This window comes from Ambystoma mexicanum, chromosome 6p (genome assembly GCF_040938575.1).
Source record: "Ambystoma mexicanum isolate Mex_15411 chromosome 6p, UKY_AmexF1_1, whole genome shotgun sequence".
Taxonomy (NCBI): Eukaryota; Metazoa; Chordata; class Amphibia; order Caudata; family Ambystomatidae; genus Ambystoma; species Ambystoma mexicanum.
The window spans coordinates 788,890,742-788,907,412 of NC_090935.1; the positions used below are offsets into that span (position 1 = coordinate 788,890,742).

The 16,671-nt window shown below is 44.9% G+C and overlaps 1 protein-coding gene across 1 annotated transcript in view; it reads left to right on the top strand.

Annotated features, from left to right (window-relative positions):
• LNPEP (leucyl and cystinyl aminopeptidase) overlaps nt 1–16,671 on the top strand; it is a 1,221,122-nt gene that overhangs the window by 720,591 nt on the left and 483,860 nt on the right. Inside the window, exon 10 of the mRNA XM_069627677.1 lies at nt 8,999–9,153. Coding sequence (XP_069483778.1) covers nt 8,999–9,153 — 155 coding nt within the window. The remainder of the gene's footprint in view (nt 1–8,998; nt 9,154–16,671) is intronic.

Sequence of the window (16,671 nt, forward strand, 5' to 3'; positions counted from 1 at the left end):
CATCCTGGCCGGTATTGTCTTCTCCCTTAAGTGCCCTTTCTAGTTCTCCCTCGGTTTCCTGCAGGTCCTCCAAGATCCCCCCCTGTAACCCTCTGGATTTGGCTATAGCCACTCCTCTCATCACAACTTTGAAAGCCTCCCACAGTGTGCCTGCCGAGTCCACACTGCCCGTATTCGTCTCAAAGTAGCTAACAATCTCTTCCCTCATGTCCTCCCTAAAAAGGGGTCTCTGAGTGCCTCTGCCCTGAGGCGCCACGTCGGGATTCTTGCCCTCGGGGGGGCAACATTGCCATCTAAGGATCAGGGGCGAGTGGTCCGAGAGGACCCAAGCTTTATATTCAACTTGCGTGATCTCTGTCAGTATCTCTGGAGTGACAAAGACATAATCCAGCCATGTGTGCAGTTTCTGGGGGGCGGAATAATGCGAGTATTGCCTCTCGTGAGGATGGCACACCCTCCATACTTCTTCCAGCACAAAGTCTTGCAGCAACGTCTGTAGCGTTTTAACCGACGGGGCAGGCCTATCCATTTTTCCATCCGATCTGTCTACCCTAGGGTCTAATACACAGTTTAAGTCCCCTCCCCATATCACTGCACTTCCCACACACATACTAAGATTGTTACACAGGGTTTTAAAATATTCCGCAGTATTCTGGTTCGGGGCATACGTATTCACTACGCTTATTTCCCTGTTTTCTACCAATCCCCTCACCACCACCATCCTCCCGTCTGTCTCAACCAGCATCTGTAACAGCTTAAACGGGACGTGTGGTGCCACCCAGATGATCACACCTCTGGCGTAGGCGGAATATGGCAAACCCACCAAAGTTCCCTTCCATTTCCTCCCAATCATCTCCATTTTGCCCCACGTTGGATACGTTTCTTGTAATAAGGCAATATCGATCTTCTGTCTCCGTAGGTATAGCATGATCTTATTTCTCTTCAGGTAACTATTGAGTCCCCTGACATTCCAAGTGATTATTTTAAGATCCCCCATGGCGTATCAGAGTCCCGCTTCCCTCCCCTCCTATACAATCCAACTCCAGTCGCTTAACTCGTCTGTGTAGGGTCGCACCCCAACTTAAACTTCCCTTAACTATCAACACAACAAACCCTCCCTCCTTCCACCCACCCACTTCCCCACCTTTCCCCAACAACACCCTCCCCAACTGTTGCCCAGCTCCATCCCTGGATCTCAGGCACCCCCACATCTAGCCCTTTCTGGCAAACGCCTGTACTCGCAGCTCAGCAGGGTAAAGTCGCCCTAATGGCCGACTTACTACTAATTCCTGGGGGTAGCTTGCCTTCGTCCTGTCGCTCCTGTCTATTTTAAATTTACTGCGCCTAGTGCTACCCAATTTACTTGCACATTTTGTTCGCTATATTCCAGTTCAACAGGGTATAGGGTCCGCAAGCTACACAGTACCCTCAAAATGTTCCAAAACCTCATGCTAGGACTTCCCTCCCGGTTATCCCTTCATGTTCTCAATACATTCTCCTCACTTGTCGTGCTTCTGGCAATCCCGTTCCTCGTCTTGCTCCGGGCAGCCGCGCAGATCCAGCCACTTCGCTGCTTCCTCTGGGGTATCGAAAAAGAGCGCTCCACCTTTATGCAAAACTTTCAGTTTCGCAGGGTACAAGAGCATGTACCTGATTCCAGCCGTACGCAGTCTCCTCTTGACCGCCACCTAACTATACCTCTGTCTTTGTACCAGCATAGTATAGTCAGGATATGCTGTGATGTTAGTGGATGCTTTCTCTATCGTTCCCCCTTTTCGGAAATACTCCAGGATCTTCTCCCTGTCTTTATAGTTAAGGATTTTCGCAATTATTGTTCGCTTTGGGGCCCCAGGCCGTGGCTTCCTCATCAGAGCCCGATGTGCGCGTTCAACCGTGAACCCTTGTGAGAGCTTGTCTGCCCCTATCTCTTGCAAAATCATGTTCTCCACATAGTCTGTGGGATCTTGACCTTCTTCTCCTTCCGGCATGCCAACCACACAGATGTTGTTCGGTCTTGCCCTTCCTTCCGCTTCTTCCACTCGATTTTCAAGGTTAGCCACCTGTTGTTTAAATATGTGGATCTCTTGCGCATTATTTGTACTGACTTCCGTGTTAGTTTTGACCGCGCTCTCCAGGCCACTTGTCCTTTCTGCCAGTGCCCTAAGATCCTGTCGCAGCAGGGTGACTTTGATCCCTACTGCGTCTATTTTGTTCTCCAAGGCCGTCCGCAGATCTGCCATGGTCGTCCCCCATTTAGCACTCAGTTCTGTTATGGCAGCCAGGACCTGATGGTTTTCTCCTTCTGGGGTGCCTTCAGCGGAGGCCGTCACCACACTTTGCGCCGGGGTCGAGGGAGTCCGCTGTGCCTTTGCGAAGGTCTCCCTAGTAGGTTGCTTGCTCTTGGCCCTCGCACCTTCCACTGACATTGTGCAACCTTCTTGGCGTGACTGGTTCCGGCCCCGCAATGTTGTGGTGCCTCCACCTGTTCAGTCGGGCACTGGAGCATTTACTTCAGAAAGTTGCAATATATGGTGGCCCGAGAGGTTACATTCCGAGTGGGCTGTGTCCTCCCACGTCCTTACCTTACTTCTGTGGGCAATGTCCCCGTAGCCTGTTCCTGCAGGCCAGTAGGCACAGCCTCCCTGCTATCTCCGCCGTGCCCCGGCCCTCCGCGGAGTTCTGTGCCGTATGCCTGCCTCAAGGGGAGCCGTTGTGCAGCTCCCAACCAGTCGGGCACATATCAGTACATCTGGATGGCCCTGCCACATGCGTTTGTCAACCCCACTCTGCTTGCCACACCTACGGAACTGTCCACTTCCACTATTCCAACCACCACCTCTACACTTGCTAGTGTATCCGGGGTAGGGTCACGACATCAATGCACAAGCCCCACTGTGTCCCGGGCATGCTGTGGCCTTATACCAAGCTCATCATCCAACTGCTGTAGAGCCTTGCCTGGGCGTCCCCCAGGATTGCCACTGGAATTATTGTTACTCCTTCTCAGCAGGCTTATGTCACCTTCAAGGTGGCCATCCCTGCAGTAACCGTCTTTTTATTGTACATATCGCGTGGTCTTAACCTCAGTTTCCTTGCCCACGTCATATCATGAACGCCGGCTCACAGGGAGGGTGCTCCAGCGGCTGCTCCGGACACTTCCCCAATGTCCCGGTATGCCTTTGTTTCCCACCTTATGCATCCGGTAATGTTTGTATTATTGAAGTTGCACATGATTCGCTTACCTAGCGTCGTGGCGCTGCACACCTATGCTCTCTGTGTGCTGTGCAGTTCCTCTGCTGATCCCTGCAGCCTCGCAACTGAAGTATGCCTGCGTGTATACTCGAGTTTGCGTTGCCGGGGGCGGGCGCCCAGTGTCTCAAGCTTCATGCAGGGCTTCCGCGTCTCACTCCGTCATGTGAGATCTGTTTATTGGCATTTCTCGCCCGCTCCAGCCGACCTCCTGCCTGCCATGTTTCTGCCGCGCTTGGTTTTCTTATGGGGTGGTCCGCTTCTCTTCACACAGCGCTTTGGGTCACCCCCTGTCTCAGCTGTCTCGCAGAGCTTCGGTGCAGGCAGACACGTTCCACTGCACTCCAGCGTCCTGTCGGGCGTGCTTCTTCCTGCACTTCCGCAGTCCTCTCTTCCTCGGCAGCGCCAACTTCACTGCCCAATAGAGTCTCCGGTTCAGTGCCAGTCTTCTCACTCAGGGGCTCCTTTGTCCTGGAGTCACGGCCATTTTGTTGCCAACCCCACGGCACTTGTTGAAGTCTTCAATGCCTCATAACTTCTCACGCATACGTTCGTTCTGACTTCGGCTGCAGTCATTAAGGTCCGCTTGTGTTCTGATTGCCTTGGTCTTGATTTTTTGTTGGAAATAATGTTAAAAGCGCTCGCGCTCGTCTGGATCAGTGCTCGGATCTAGGAGCTCGTCAGAAGAGCAGCCTAGTCCATGGCTGCCAAGCCACGCCCCCCTCTACACGAAGCAATACTTAATGCCAACAATACAACGAGGAATTATACCTACAGATGGGATCCTGGAACACAAGAGAGTTTGCTCATTTATTTAATAATAGCGTGGGATCCATGGAAGCATTAAACATTATATGCTTACAGGAAACCTGGCTTGCAGTCTCCCTGTCTGCGGATGGTTTTGAAATTGCTCTGAACCATGCCATTAAGCAGACCAAAGGTCGCCCAATGGCCGGACTGATAACAATGGTTAAGGTAGAACAGGGTTTATGTATAGTGAACGCACTAAATCCATCACCTTATGTACAACGTGACCATCGAAATTCCAGGAAAAATCCATGAAGAAAATGTGAAATTGTATATTATTAATTTGTATTGACAGCATAAATCAACGAATGAGTGGGAATTCCTTGATTTAATAGGTGAATTGATTGACTCCATATTGGCCAATGAAAAGAGTGCAAACATCATACTATGTGGAGATCTCAACATGGAATGTATAACGTTGCCAAATATCAAGAATAAAACAAATGCTAAGCCCTATAAACAACAGGACCAAATACAGGCAGCTTGGGAAGAAGAGATTGACGTTAAGAGGAATGTTAACACTGAACGGGAACATCAGGGGAGCCATGCCCCCAAAACCCACAAGGGGAAGCAAAAAGTCCAAATCAATTCTGGACTATTTTTATGCCTCTGAAAATTTGGCGTATAAAATAAAAGAGCTAAATGTTATATCTATGTCTCAGAGCGACCATAATTTGGTCAAAATACATTTATATGGTTTAAATTCGAACATCAAAGACAAATGGAATCATGTCACCAATGTAATGCCAGGGAGAAATAGACTTAGACTCGATGGTGACCAAATCACAAAGTTAACAAAGATGCTATTTGGAAATAGGAAAGCCAAAACAACAGATCGGATTGAATATACTACACTACTACAGTCCTATACTGAAACAAAAAGAGAATGGAACTCAAGCAACTTCAAGAAGAATCATGTCTATGATGTTGATATTGTAGCCAAAAAATGGGAGCTAAGAAAAATGATCAGAGGGCTCAAGAACAACTCTGAGTGTGATTATAGGAAAGAGCAAAAAAGAGGCAAATCAAGATACAAGAACTGGCTACGTTCCCACAAAAGTATTATGCTGCAGAGAGATGCAGAACAAATGCTGAAGATCTTGTCTCTGAAAAATCCAAGAGTGTTCTGGGAAGTTATTAAGAATCTTGAGACTCTGCAACAAGCAATCTAAAATAATATGGTGTCAGAAGCACAATGGATAGACCACTAGACAATGCTGTTTAAAAAGAGCACAGAGATTGAATTCCAACAACTTGAATCATCAGACCTGTGAGAAATTATTATTACTAAGAATGACATCCTAGAAAACATCCAAAGACTTCGTTCTTCGAGGGTCCCGTGGCCATTGTCTGACAAATCAAATACTGAAACAGCATCCAGAAGAGTGGGCCGAGTTTTGCACCAACCTTTTCCAGAACGTTGTGAAAGAAAAAAGGTTGTCAGTCTCATGGAAAAGTGCTATAATCGTGCCTATATTAAAAAAGGAGCAAGATCGGATCCTAAAAATTATAAGCAGATAGCACTTTTGGATGTTGAGGGAACATTTTTTTGCAACCCAGCTGTTGAAACAACTAACAAAGTGGATAAAACATACAGAGGCTGCCGTCATTCACCAAACAGGCTTTGCCAAAGGTGTTGGCTGTGGGTTGAATCTATTTCTAATCAATTTGTTGAAAATGGAGGCTATTAGGAAAAGAGCCAAAGATATTTAGCATTCATTGATTTGGCTCACGCCTTCGACAGCATTGATCGCGAGTTGTTGTGGACCAAAATGGAACAACTGGAATGTCCAATAAGTTTGCTCTGCGCAATTAAAAAGCTCTACTCGAACAATGATATAAAAGTCAGACTCGACCAAAAGGGGACCCTCTCCTCTGCAATAAGAACTTCGAGAGGTGTGAAACAAGGTTGCCCACTTGGAGCTACCCTGTTTAATTTGTTTAGCTCGGATGTGGGAAGCTCGATAGACGAAGTAAGAACCTTTGCGCCAAAGATCAACGGGAACAGACTGAGCTATATGCTGTACGCCGACGACATCGTCCTAATAGATGTCACTCAGATAGGCTTACAGAGGAAGCTGCATGCTTTAAAACAATGCACGGAAAAAAATGGCTTAGTGATTAACCCGGCGAAAACTGAGCTATTGGCGCCACAAAACCTAATAGGCTCGAAAGAAAAAAACGAGAAAAAATTCAAGTGGTCAATTGGTAAAGAACCAATAAAACGCACAACTGAGACTCAATACTTGGGAGTGCTAATAAATTCACACATAAATGACGAGCCAATGGTGCAGAAAATCCAAATTCTAAATTCTTGACCGCTCAGGGAGCAGTAATAAACAAAAAGTATGGGAACTTTACCGTGAATCCTGCAATAGAGTTTTATAAATTGAAGGTTATACCATCACTGATATTTGGCGGTGAGGCAATGTTGGGATGCCAGTACTCCATATGGTCATGGTGTGAAAACACATATTGGAGTAAAATTTTACAACTACCGAGAGGAGTCTCCCTTGCCTGCATATGAGCTTGGCTTAACGTCGATAAATGCAAAGGTTATGTGGAACATGCTTTCAGTTTACAGGAAAGCGATTGGTTTGTGTGGTCACCCGCAATATCAAATTCGGTGTACAGCTCCACAAAACCCAGATCAATCTATTTTGAGTAAGTGGAAGCAAATCTGCGAAACCCTCCTTATGATTCAAAACCCGAATGCGGTTAAGAAAAAATTGTGGAACCAGGATTGGTGTGAAAATTCAGAGCAGAGAGCTCAACATAGGTGTATGGCCCAGGCTGCTCCTGAATCAAGGGCCACAAATACACTACCTAAGTACCTAGAAACATTTCCGTGTGGTAAGAAGAGGGAAAACTTTTATGAAGTTTTGACTAAATCTGTACCAAACAAAAATGGTGGTGAACCTAAGAAGTAACGGAATCAATCCAGAGGATTGCTGCTGGTTCTGTGGCCTAAAAAAAGAATCACTGAAACATCTGGTGATATATTGCAAAAACGTAAGAGATCTCAGAACCACATATCTGGGTAACGAAATTACAAAAAGACCATATCTAAGTGGAGACGATTGGTGGAATTTGATGGCCGAAGGAACCGATAAAAAGTTAACCTTTGCGCTAATATTCTTCTTAGAGCAATTAGAAAGTAGCCTGATCGTCAAGGAGAGCGGAGTGGGCTGATTGAGATTTATGCAAGGAATTGATGCGTTACCCGACTGATGTTGGTAAAACAATCTCTGGATTGTGTTTTTTGAGAGGATCAAGAAGGATTAAATTGTTTGATCTTTTAGGTTTCATAGACATTCTAAGTAATAATCTAATGGAAAGTATGAATGTATAACATTTTTAAAGTTTGTAATGAACTATATAAAATAAAAAATACAAAATAAACCCATATCCTAGTACTGATACTCATTTGGCAAACTCTGCCTTGCCTCCTCCTTACCCTGACCCGTCCTTCCCAGGCTTCCCTTTTTTTCCCTATCATTTTTGTATCCTTAAATTGGTCTATATTGAAGAGATGTACTTTTATGGACTGTGAATGTATCCTCTTGACTGTGCAGCTTTTCCACTGCCCCATTTTCCCAGTAGCCTGCACCCATCTCCCCTCACACTTACTCTGAAAATAAGTTGCTATACTAATCAACAATAAAATACAAATTAAACAAATGCATTTGACTTTGTAGGCCCTCTCACCCCCCTTGTTTAAGCTTTCTACAGCGTCATTTTAACCTCTCCTACTTCTAGCCTAAATGTCTTCACTGTTTTTTTCTTTCTTTTCGGCCATCCTCTTAATGCTCTGTTTCTTCCCCCTGTGCAGTCTAACGCCTCCACCAGTGAGTGAATTCCCGATGGGTGGTTTGAAAAGGCCACCTTTGAGCCAAAAATAATGATGCCGCAAAAGCCCCCCTGAGCCAAAACTTAGCACGCCAGGGAACCCTTAGTACGTTCTCTGCTTCCACGTTGCCACACCTGCTCTACACACCCATTAACAATAGTGTACTTCACTAGGCAGTGCTTTACTGCCATCTAGCGACTACGCATACCGTTGCTCACAGATGGCACTGAACTGCCTTCGTTACCATTAGTGTAGTCATAGTTCACAGCAGACTCTTTAGTTTTCAGTCGCAGGTGGTGCTTTTGCAGCAGCATTAATGTTTGATTTTTAGATGGTGCTTTAGTGTCACTTTTAAGTTTTTTCATATTTTATTATTTTGGGGCTTATTGTTTTTATAGGTTGTTGTTTAGCACCACCATTCATTTTCACTCCTGGGTGCCGCTGTAGTGCAATCTTTTGTTTCGGCACCACTTAGTGAAACGCCATGAATTAGAGTTAGCACTTTAAGCACCACCAATGCAGCTACATCGTTTTGGCTCGTGTGGGCGGCTCTTTAGTAGCAAACCCAGGAATCCAAATCTGCTATGCAACAGCCATGACATGCTGGAAGGACTGGAGAGTACTATTGGGCTGGGCGAATTCTCATTCTCATTCTCTCTCTCTCTCTCTCTCTCTCTCTCTCTCTCTCTCTCTCTCTCATTCTCTCTCTCTCTCTCTCATTCTCTCTCTCTCTCTCTCTCTCTCTCTCTCTCTCATTCTCTCTCTCTCTCTCTCTCTCTCTCTCTCTCACTCACTCTCTCTTTTTTATGCACTGCTGGTCCTAACATATCCATGGAGCTGCATGAATGAAAACAGGGGCACAAGGTTCTATGTGTCTGTTTTTGTTGGCAGTATTTTCACTCCCCGTTTTAATTTATGGGAATTATTTGCCTATTTTTCGGGAGGAAAAGTGTCCGATACACCCCTTACCTGTAGGGCTGCTAATAAGCACTTTGTATGCACTTGCACCATGATCAGTTTTGGGGAAATGTCTAACATGGTGACAAAAGAAAGGTAAACGTTCCTCCCATTAACGGTGCAGTGGTTGAATCCTAGGTCACAGAAAGTCTGGATGTGAAGCAGCTGATGAGGACGTGGACCACTCAGGAAGGGCTCCCCCTGGTGACCGTTGTGAGGAAAGGAAAGAACATTACTGTTCGGCAGGAGCGATTCCTGCGACAAGTTGATTCAAGTGTTCAGACAGACACCAGGTGAGATTCCACAATCTATACATGTTTGTTGATTAGAGTGCGTTTGTATTGTGAAGAACTTCTTTGGGCTGCAAAACGAACGTTACCTGCTGCTGCTACTCATATTCCAGCATTGCGAGCCGTCAAGGGGATCTTGCTGGGAGTGCTCACTTCCTGGAGGAGGCAGAGCTGATTTGCGGGCACGTGACAAAGCACGTGACTTTTTCTTAACTTTAAAAGGCAGACACAACCACCCTTGCGGCGTGAAGCCCGACAGGGCAAAGGGCGCTGGCTGTTGTGCGGCTGTAAAGGGCGCTGGCTGTTGTGCGGCTGTAAAGGGCGCTGGCTGTTGTGCGGCTGTAAAGGGCGCTGACTGTTGTGCGGCTGTTTGGCGCTGGATGAGCGCAACACTAAGGTAATAAACCATTGGCCTGCACGCAAATCTAATCCAGTTCCCTGCGTTGATAGTAGAAAAGTGCTGCCATAGCAAAGTTGAAAATTGGCAAAGATCGTTTCTCAACGCTTCTTTTAAACAAAAACTGAAAAAAAAATCCTTCTACCAACACGCAAGCATCCTCCGGTAGCTTGGTTTTTATACATTTCTCTAATTACTAGCAAAGCACCAAATGAGATTACGTAGCTCACCTGACATAGAAGATATGCTTGATCAGGGAGGCTCGTATTTGGGCTAAGGGGACAAGACAGGGAATGCCGCTCAAAATACCCCTGCCCAAACTCCAATCCTGCCAGCTTTCGTTGTCACTCAAGCACTCATTCACACGTACGAGCAACAAACAATGGAGGAAACTGTCGCTACTTCCCTCATCCAAAAAGGATGGAAACGGGGATTGGAATTCACAATAACAACAAAGAAGATACAGAGCAGAATAAATGATCACTTTCCCAGGAAAAGAAATAAAAGCACCAATGACCTCACCAATTTATCCATTAGCACATGGCAACCCTTCGACTGTGCCGAAGAGGGCGAAGAAAGGGTATCCCCCCTTCCCCCGGAAAGATCTCAGAATATCCCTCTACCTGCAGACATCAATATACAAAATGAGGCAACACCTGCCTCTCCTCAAGTCGTTTCTGAGGGCTCTGTGACTACTCCCATTACAGACCCCCCTCAAACTAGTGACAGCACATTGGCAGCCCTTAGTTTTGTTTTAAACTCCTTGGTCTCAGTTTTTGAACTCTTAAAATTGGAGGTGCAGATTCAAGCAGGTTTACTGTTGGAACTAATTTAGGAAATGTCCAAGAATGAATCGGCTATGGTGTCTCTCAGTAATATCATGAATACCATTCTGATCCCTACCTTTAAAAGAAACACAGGTTGAAGGTGTGAAGCAAGGGTTGGATATCACCCAAATTTACACCCTACTGAAGGAGGGAACTAAGGGAAATACTGCCACACAGGAACTCATAAAAGATCTCCCAAGGAAAGTCCTAAACCTCTATACTTGTAGCAAGCCCATCAGGGAAGAGGCTCTCAAGGACGCTACAATCTTTGATGACACCCCACTATCAGACTCAATCCTAGAAGAATTCAGGAGATTGGCCAACATGGACACTGATGTATTGGAAGAGATCATCGATAACTCTCTGGAAGGGAAGGATAAGGTCCCAAAAGGTTCCTCTTATAATCAAACAAACTGGATCCCAGGGCATCTCAAAATTTTAAAGGGAGAAAGAGACAAAAAAGGAAAAGAGGGCGCAATGCAAAACCCGCAACATCATTTCCGGAGTTAAAAAGAATTCTGAAAAAAACGAAAAATCCAAAAAACCTGGTTTTGAAAAATACAGGCACAAATTCCTTCCTAAAAAACCTAGCTCTACCGAGTGACCAGCAATTATCAGAAACAATAGCATCTGTCACATCGGTCCCAGATTCACCAAAGAGCTCCAGCCCGAATCAAAATTACCCTTCCAAATTAGTCACTGGGAAAAAGGGGAAAGAAAAGGGTATCTCACATCAAAATATTGATCCCCAGAGTCCAAAGGTACAAACTTCTCTTCTAGTGTTGGTCTGCAAACAGACCCTGTAACATCTCCAAAAAAGGTCCTAAAGACTCAAGGTCAAAAGATAGGGCACGGAAACATGAAGATCACCCCAATATTTTTAAAAAACAAGGCACAAAGAATCCATCTCATTCAGGAGTCTATAAAAGTGTCTACAAAAGCTGTTGTGAAACTGGGTCCAATATTTTTGAAACCATTGTCAAAATCAGCTCTACTAACAGCTCAGACGGTCCCCCAGCTCCCGACTCATATCCAAGAAGAAGGGGGCTCCAGACCTATATCAAACGAGGTCGATAGCCGGAATGGCTCAGGGAAACATAGAAATCTCATACTCTCCACCCAGAGGAATGATGAATCCGCGTATATTACACATGTAAAGAAAAATGATGAACTGGATGTGGGAGACTTTAAAATCCCAAAGGTGTGGTTGAGATTGGTCAAACAAAACAAAAACAAATCACTTTGTAGATCTGCGTTACTTTCTGAGTTAAAAAAAAAACATAACCTATTTCTTTTCTCATCAGAGGTGATTGAGTATGTAAAATTCACACTAAGGGAGGATAAGTTCTATGTGGAAATTAGTCTGAACTCGAGCAGAGCCCAACAAGCCCTATTTAATAACAAAGAGCAGACCCTCCAGCTTATAGCGATTTTGCGATCCCGCAAAATGCCACGAAAATGGCCGTTTTGTGCAAAATGCCGCAAAAACGGCCGTTTTGTGCAAAAACAGCATTTAAAAAAAAACATTTTGTTACTTTTTTTTTTTTAAGTAATCTGCAAAAAGAATGTTTAAAAAAATAATACTCAGGGTGCCTTTTTTTTTTACACATGAAATGAAATGAAATGCGCTAACACATCTCATTGCTTGCGCCCCAAAAAAGTGTAGCTCAATCCACAAGGAACACATGAATGGGCACATTTTATATGCCTTTTTCACCTCCTTGATCTAATAAAGTGGCGTTTCTGTCAGTTTAAAAGCGCATCCCTCATTTCCAAGCAAGATGCACTTTTAAATGTGCAGAAATTGTAGGCAACCCTACGCGCACGGGATGTGGGCCTGCACTGCATGACAGGGTCTTTCCTGACCCTGTCGTGCATTTCTTTTAAGGTATGAACCGCTGCTGTCGCTTGCATTTCTGTTCCTCAAACAGGATAAAAATGCATTTTTGGGGTCGCGTTTTACAGCGGCAGGCACCTGGAGGGCCTGTCCCTGTGAAAGGCGCTGGGAGCTTGCAGAACACTGTCGGGAGAGCGATTCTATTCAAAGTACTGCCCATTTTGATGACAAAAATCTATCAAATGTTACAATTTGACCTATTTCGTCCAGTACTATTCAATCAATTTTTATAAATACTGAACATGTGTTTCCGGGTGTCACCCGCTCCCAATGTTCAGTATTTTTGGTCTAGGGTGGTTGCAGAAGTGTTTTGCCCTTTTTCCTCAAAATTGGAGGCGGGGACAGAAAAAAAGGAAAATAACAAAAAAGGGAACCTGCGGAGTCGGATCCGACCCGCGTTAGAGGGACGGATCTGGCACCGCAGGGTTGCAGGGGAAGCGGCAGCGACCAAGCAGTTAAATAGGGGAGCGGGTGGGGTGGTGGTGAAAGGTACATTTTTGGTTGTTTGGCTGAAGTGCAAATCAATTCGCAGCGAAATTGACTACGGTCAATTCCACCGCAAATAATTCCACTTCGGTCAAACAACCTAGAACACCATTTAAGGCAGCTGGCCAGCGCACAATTTGCGCTACAGCTCAAGCCTGTGGAAATGCGCCGGTCACCTTTGAGAATAAGGTGACCTGCTCATTTCCAAAAATGGGTTGTCTGAAAATAGCATATCCTCTGTTCTTTTTTTAAATGCCCCATTATTTGAGGAACTGGGTCAAAATCTACATTAAAAAAAAATAAAAAAAATGGTTACACTATGAGAGAGAGAGAGAGGGAGAGTGATGAGTGAGATGTGAAGTTACAGGCAAGAAAACAGAGGGAGAGCAGTGGGTCAGAGGAGGAAGCGCTGCACAAGAGAGCAGAGGAAGCAGTGAGGCGGTGGGCCAGAAATCTGAGAGCGAGCAGAGATACAGAAAGTAGAGGGAGTGTGTGGTCAGTGAGCCAGAAAGCAGAGAGGAAGCGGTTGGCCAGAAAGAGGCAGTGAGCTGCAGTTTGGGAAAAAGGATGAGGGAAGAGTGCGATAGAATGGGAGAAGGGATGCAGGATGCAGGAGCAGCACAAAAGAATGAAGGACTGTATATTGCGGGAGGAATTCTAGAGTGTAAAGGTGTGAGTTGGGAGTATGATTTGGAGTGTGGCAGGGGCTGGGCAGTGCAAATTGTGACTTGACAGTGTGACATAGCACGTTAGTATTTGTATGACAGAGTGAGAGGTTAAGGAATTTAAGTTGGGATGGAGAGTTGGTGAGGTGTGTTGGTGAGAGAGGTGTGTGGGTGTTTGGGGGATTGGAGAACATAGAAGGGGAATATTTTCAGCATTACAATTGATAATGATCAATTTAGTTAATACTATTAAATAGGCATGAACATTAAACCAGAAATATAGCCAAATCAAACACTGTTCTGCCAAGCCAGAGACATCTGGGACTCTTCCTATTAAATTAATACAAAAGATACATAATAATGATACCCTGGCTCTCTTGTAGCCTTGCACTCTGCCTATTTCCTGCAATGTAGCAATCTTACACCCTCCAGTTAATACAAAATGTCCCGCAAAAATGCTGCAATAAATAAAGGTTTGTGCCGCAAAATTTGCCATTTCATGGCGCAAAATTTGCCATTTCACGCCGCAAAATCCTGGAAGGTCTGAAAGAGGACCTTGCCAAAGATGGCCTGATGGTCTATAAGACCAGTGAGGAGGGCCTATTTGAGATTTACCCCAGCACAAAACCAACAGGGGCGGAGGAAGCTCAAAAAAATGAAGCATCAGCGAGGAACCCAAGAGAGATAGGCAGGACCGTGGCAGTAGGATCAAATCTAGAAGAGAACCTCATAGCCAAACTCCCAGAGATCATATCCCAAATAATCCTGAAACTGGGTGCTGGGGAAAATAGTCTTTAGGCAAAGGGATTTAAGTGTAATTTCCTGGAACACAAGAGGCCCAAGTTTTCTGAAAAGCAAGAAAGTGAAAGAGGAACTTTTAGGTTCAAATGATATTTTGTTATTCCAGGAAACATAGCTTGTTAATCCCATTGAGATATAGGGCTTCACAATTTTAAATCTACGAGCTTCACAAAAATTAAAAGGAAGACCAGCAGGCGGGATGATAACGGCACTCAAAAACTCTAGTATTAAAGAAATTACACCTTTATGCAATAACGAAATGGGGATATAAGCCTGTAAAGTAAAAGTGGAAATGGAGGCCCCTCACCTCATCATTGTAATTATTAACATCTATTGGAATCCCGCCAATTCCAAACTACAGCAGTTTCTAGAAATTCTGGATTCTGTGCTTACAATGGTGAAGACCGATCACGAGGGAGCTCATATTTTAATAGCAGCGGATCTAAATACAGATCACATTCACCTCAGGAGCAGCCTGCTCACGCAACCAAGGCTGGGTAAATTACGAAAAGCAAAACTGTGGAGAGACTTCCTGATCTCTTGGGATATCGAAATGATCCACGTAAATCCCAGGGGGGGAAGATATGGCGGGTGCAACCTGGCATCAAGGATCCCTAGAGTCCACTTTAGATTACATCTTTGTTTCCCGGTCTCTCAGTCCTTTGCCCAAAACTTTCGCTAAACTGGAAGGGGGGGAAGCGATCACGCAAGCTTAGAACTTCTTTTCTCTGACATACAGAAGTCTGGGCACCCCAATAACACGCAGAAAATTGAAGGTCGCAAAGGGAAACTGAGAGTAGCAAAGTACAAACAGGGTGGAAAAACACTGAATAAACTTCTTGAAGAAGTTCCTCCCTCAATATGGCAAGATGAATTTCACCCGGAGAGATTTGGAAATTTTATTTGGTCCATCTGCCCGCCAAGCGCAATAAAGGCCGCAGGCAAACCAGAACATCTTCACCCTTTTGATGAAGAAACGCACAAAAAAAAGAAGCCTAAAACAAACATTGCGTCGTATAAGAAATGGGCAGGACGGCCCTTGTGTACATAAAGAAGACTCAAGATTGGCTAAACATACCTATAGAAACTGGTCAAAAAATCATAAACATCTGAAAATCCAAGAAGATGGAGAGAAAATGCTCTATCTACTCAATGCAAATAGCTGCAGAAACTTTTGGGTGGCTTCGAACCAATGAGAGAGCGGTCAGAACAGTTCTCTTTGTAATCTGGTCCCAGAGAAAGAGTGGGTGGCACATATGTCAAACAACTTTAAACAAACCGGGTCCATTGACCTCACTTTGCCACCAGATATTCACTAGTCTCTGACTTTTGAGGAACAGGACGTTGTGGAGCTGATTCTATCATCCTCTACATCAAAAGCGGCAGGCCCCAACGGACTCACCTATTGGGTCCTTAAAGAAAATCCAAAAATGTGGGCTAAACTGCTCTACGGCCTTTTCAATGAAATCCTGCAAATTAGGGTATTTCCACCATCATGGAAGAACGCGTTGGTCATCCCGTTCTACAAGGGGGGGCGATCGGTTAAGTCCAGCAAACTATCGCCCTATCGCCCTCCTTGTCATTGACAGCAAAATCTTCATGCGGCTGTTGCTAAAAGATCTTACTTCATGGGTGGACTCTAAGCAAATTCTCTCTCAACATCAAACAGGATTCAGAAAAGGACTCTCTACTAGCCTCAATGGGCTTATCCTGAACCTCCTCAGTGAAAATTCTAGTGAGAAAGAGGGAGTTCCTCTATATGGCGCTTGGGTTGACTTGTCCAAAGCATTTGATCTAGTAGATAGATCACTCTTGTGGCGGAAACTCCATAGTTGGGGGCACCAGCCTCTCTACTAGCAATGCTCATGGAATTGCGTAAGAACACCACCATAAGAGTGAGGCTAGATGATCTAGGTCATCTGTCAGAATAAATACAGGTCTTTAAAGGGGTGAGGCAAGGTTGTCTGGGAGCCCCCTGTTTTTTTAATTTATTCCTGTCAGATCTTGGAAAGTTCTTGGCATCCTCTTCAATGGCCTGTCTGAGGCTAAATGGGAGAATTCACTGGTTGGCGTACGCAGACGACCTAGTTCTGTTGGACAGTTCGGCAATTGGCCTGCAACGGCTTCTGTCCAAATTAGGGGAATATGCTACACAAAATGGGTTACAAATCAACCCTTCAAAATCCAAGATTCTCATCTTCAAACATCCTAAAAAAAATTTGGGCTCTAGAAAATGGACCTTGGATGAAAAATTAGTCCCCCGTGTTGAAGAACTTACCTATCTTGGTTATGAAATCACAGCTTCCCCTTCTCAGAACAATGTGTCCACAGTCATTCTGAACAAAGCCACAAATATGATCTCCCAAATGAAGAAATTGAATGGCAAATTCTGTACATTTTCACTCCTTCCACTCGTCAAATACTATATAGCTAAAGCAGTCCCGGTTC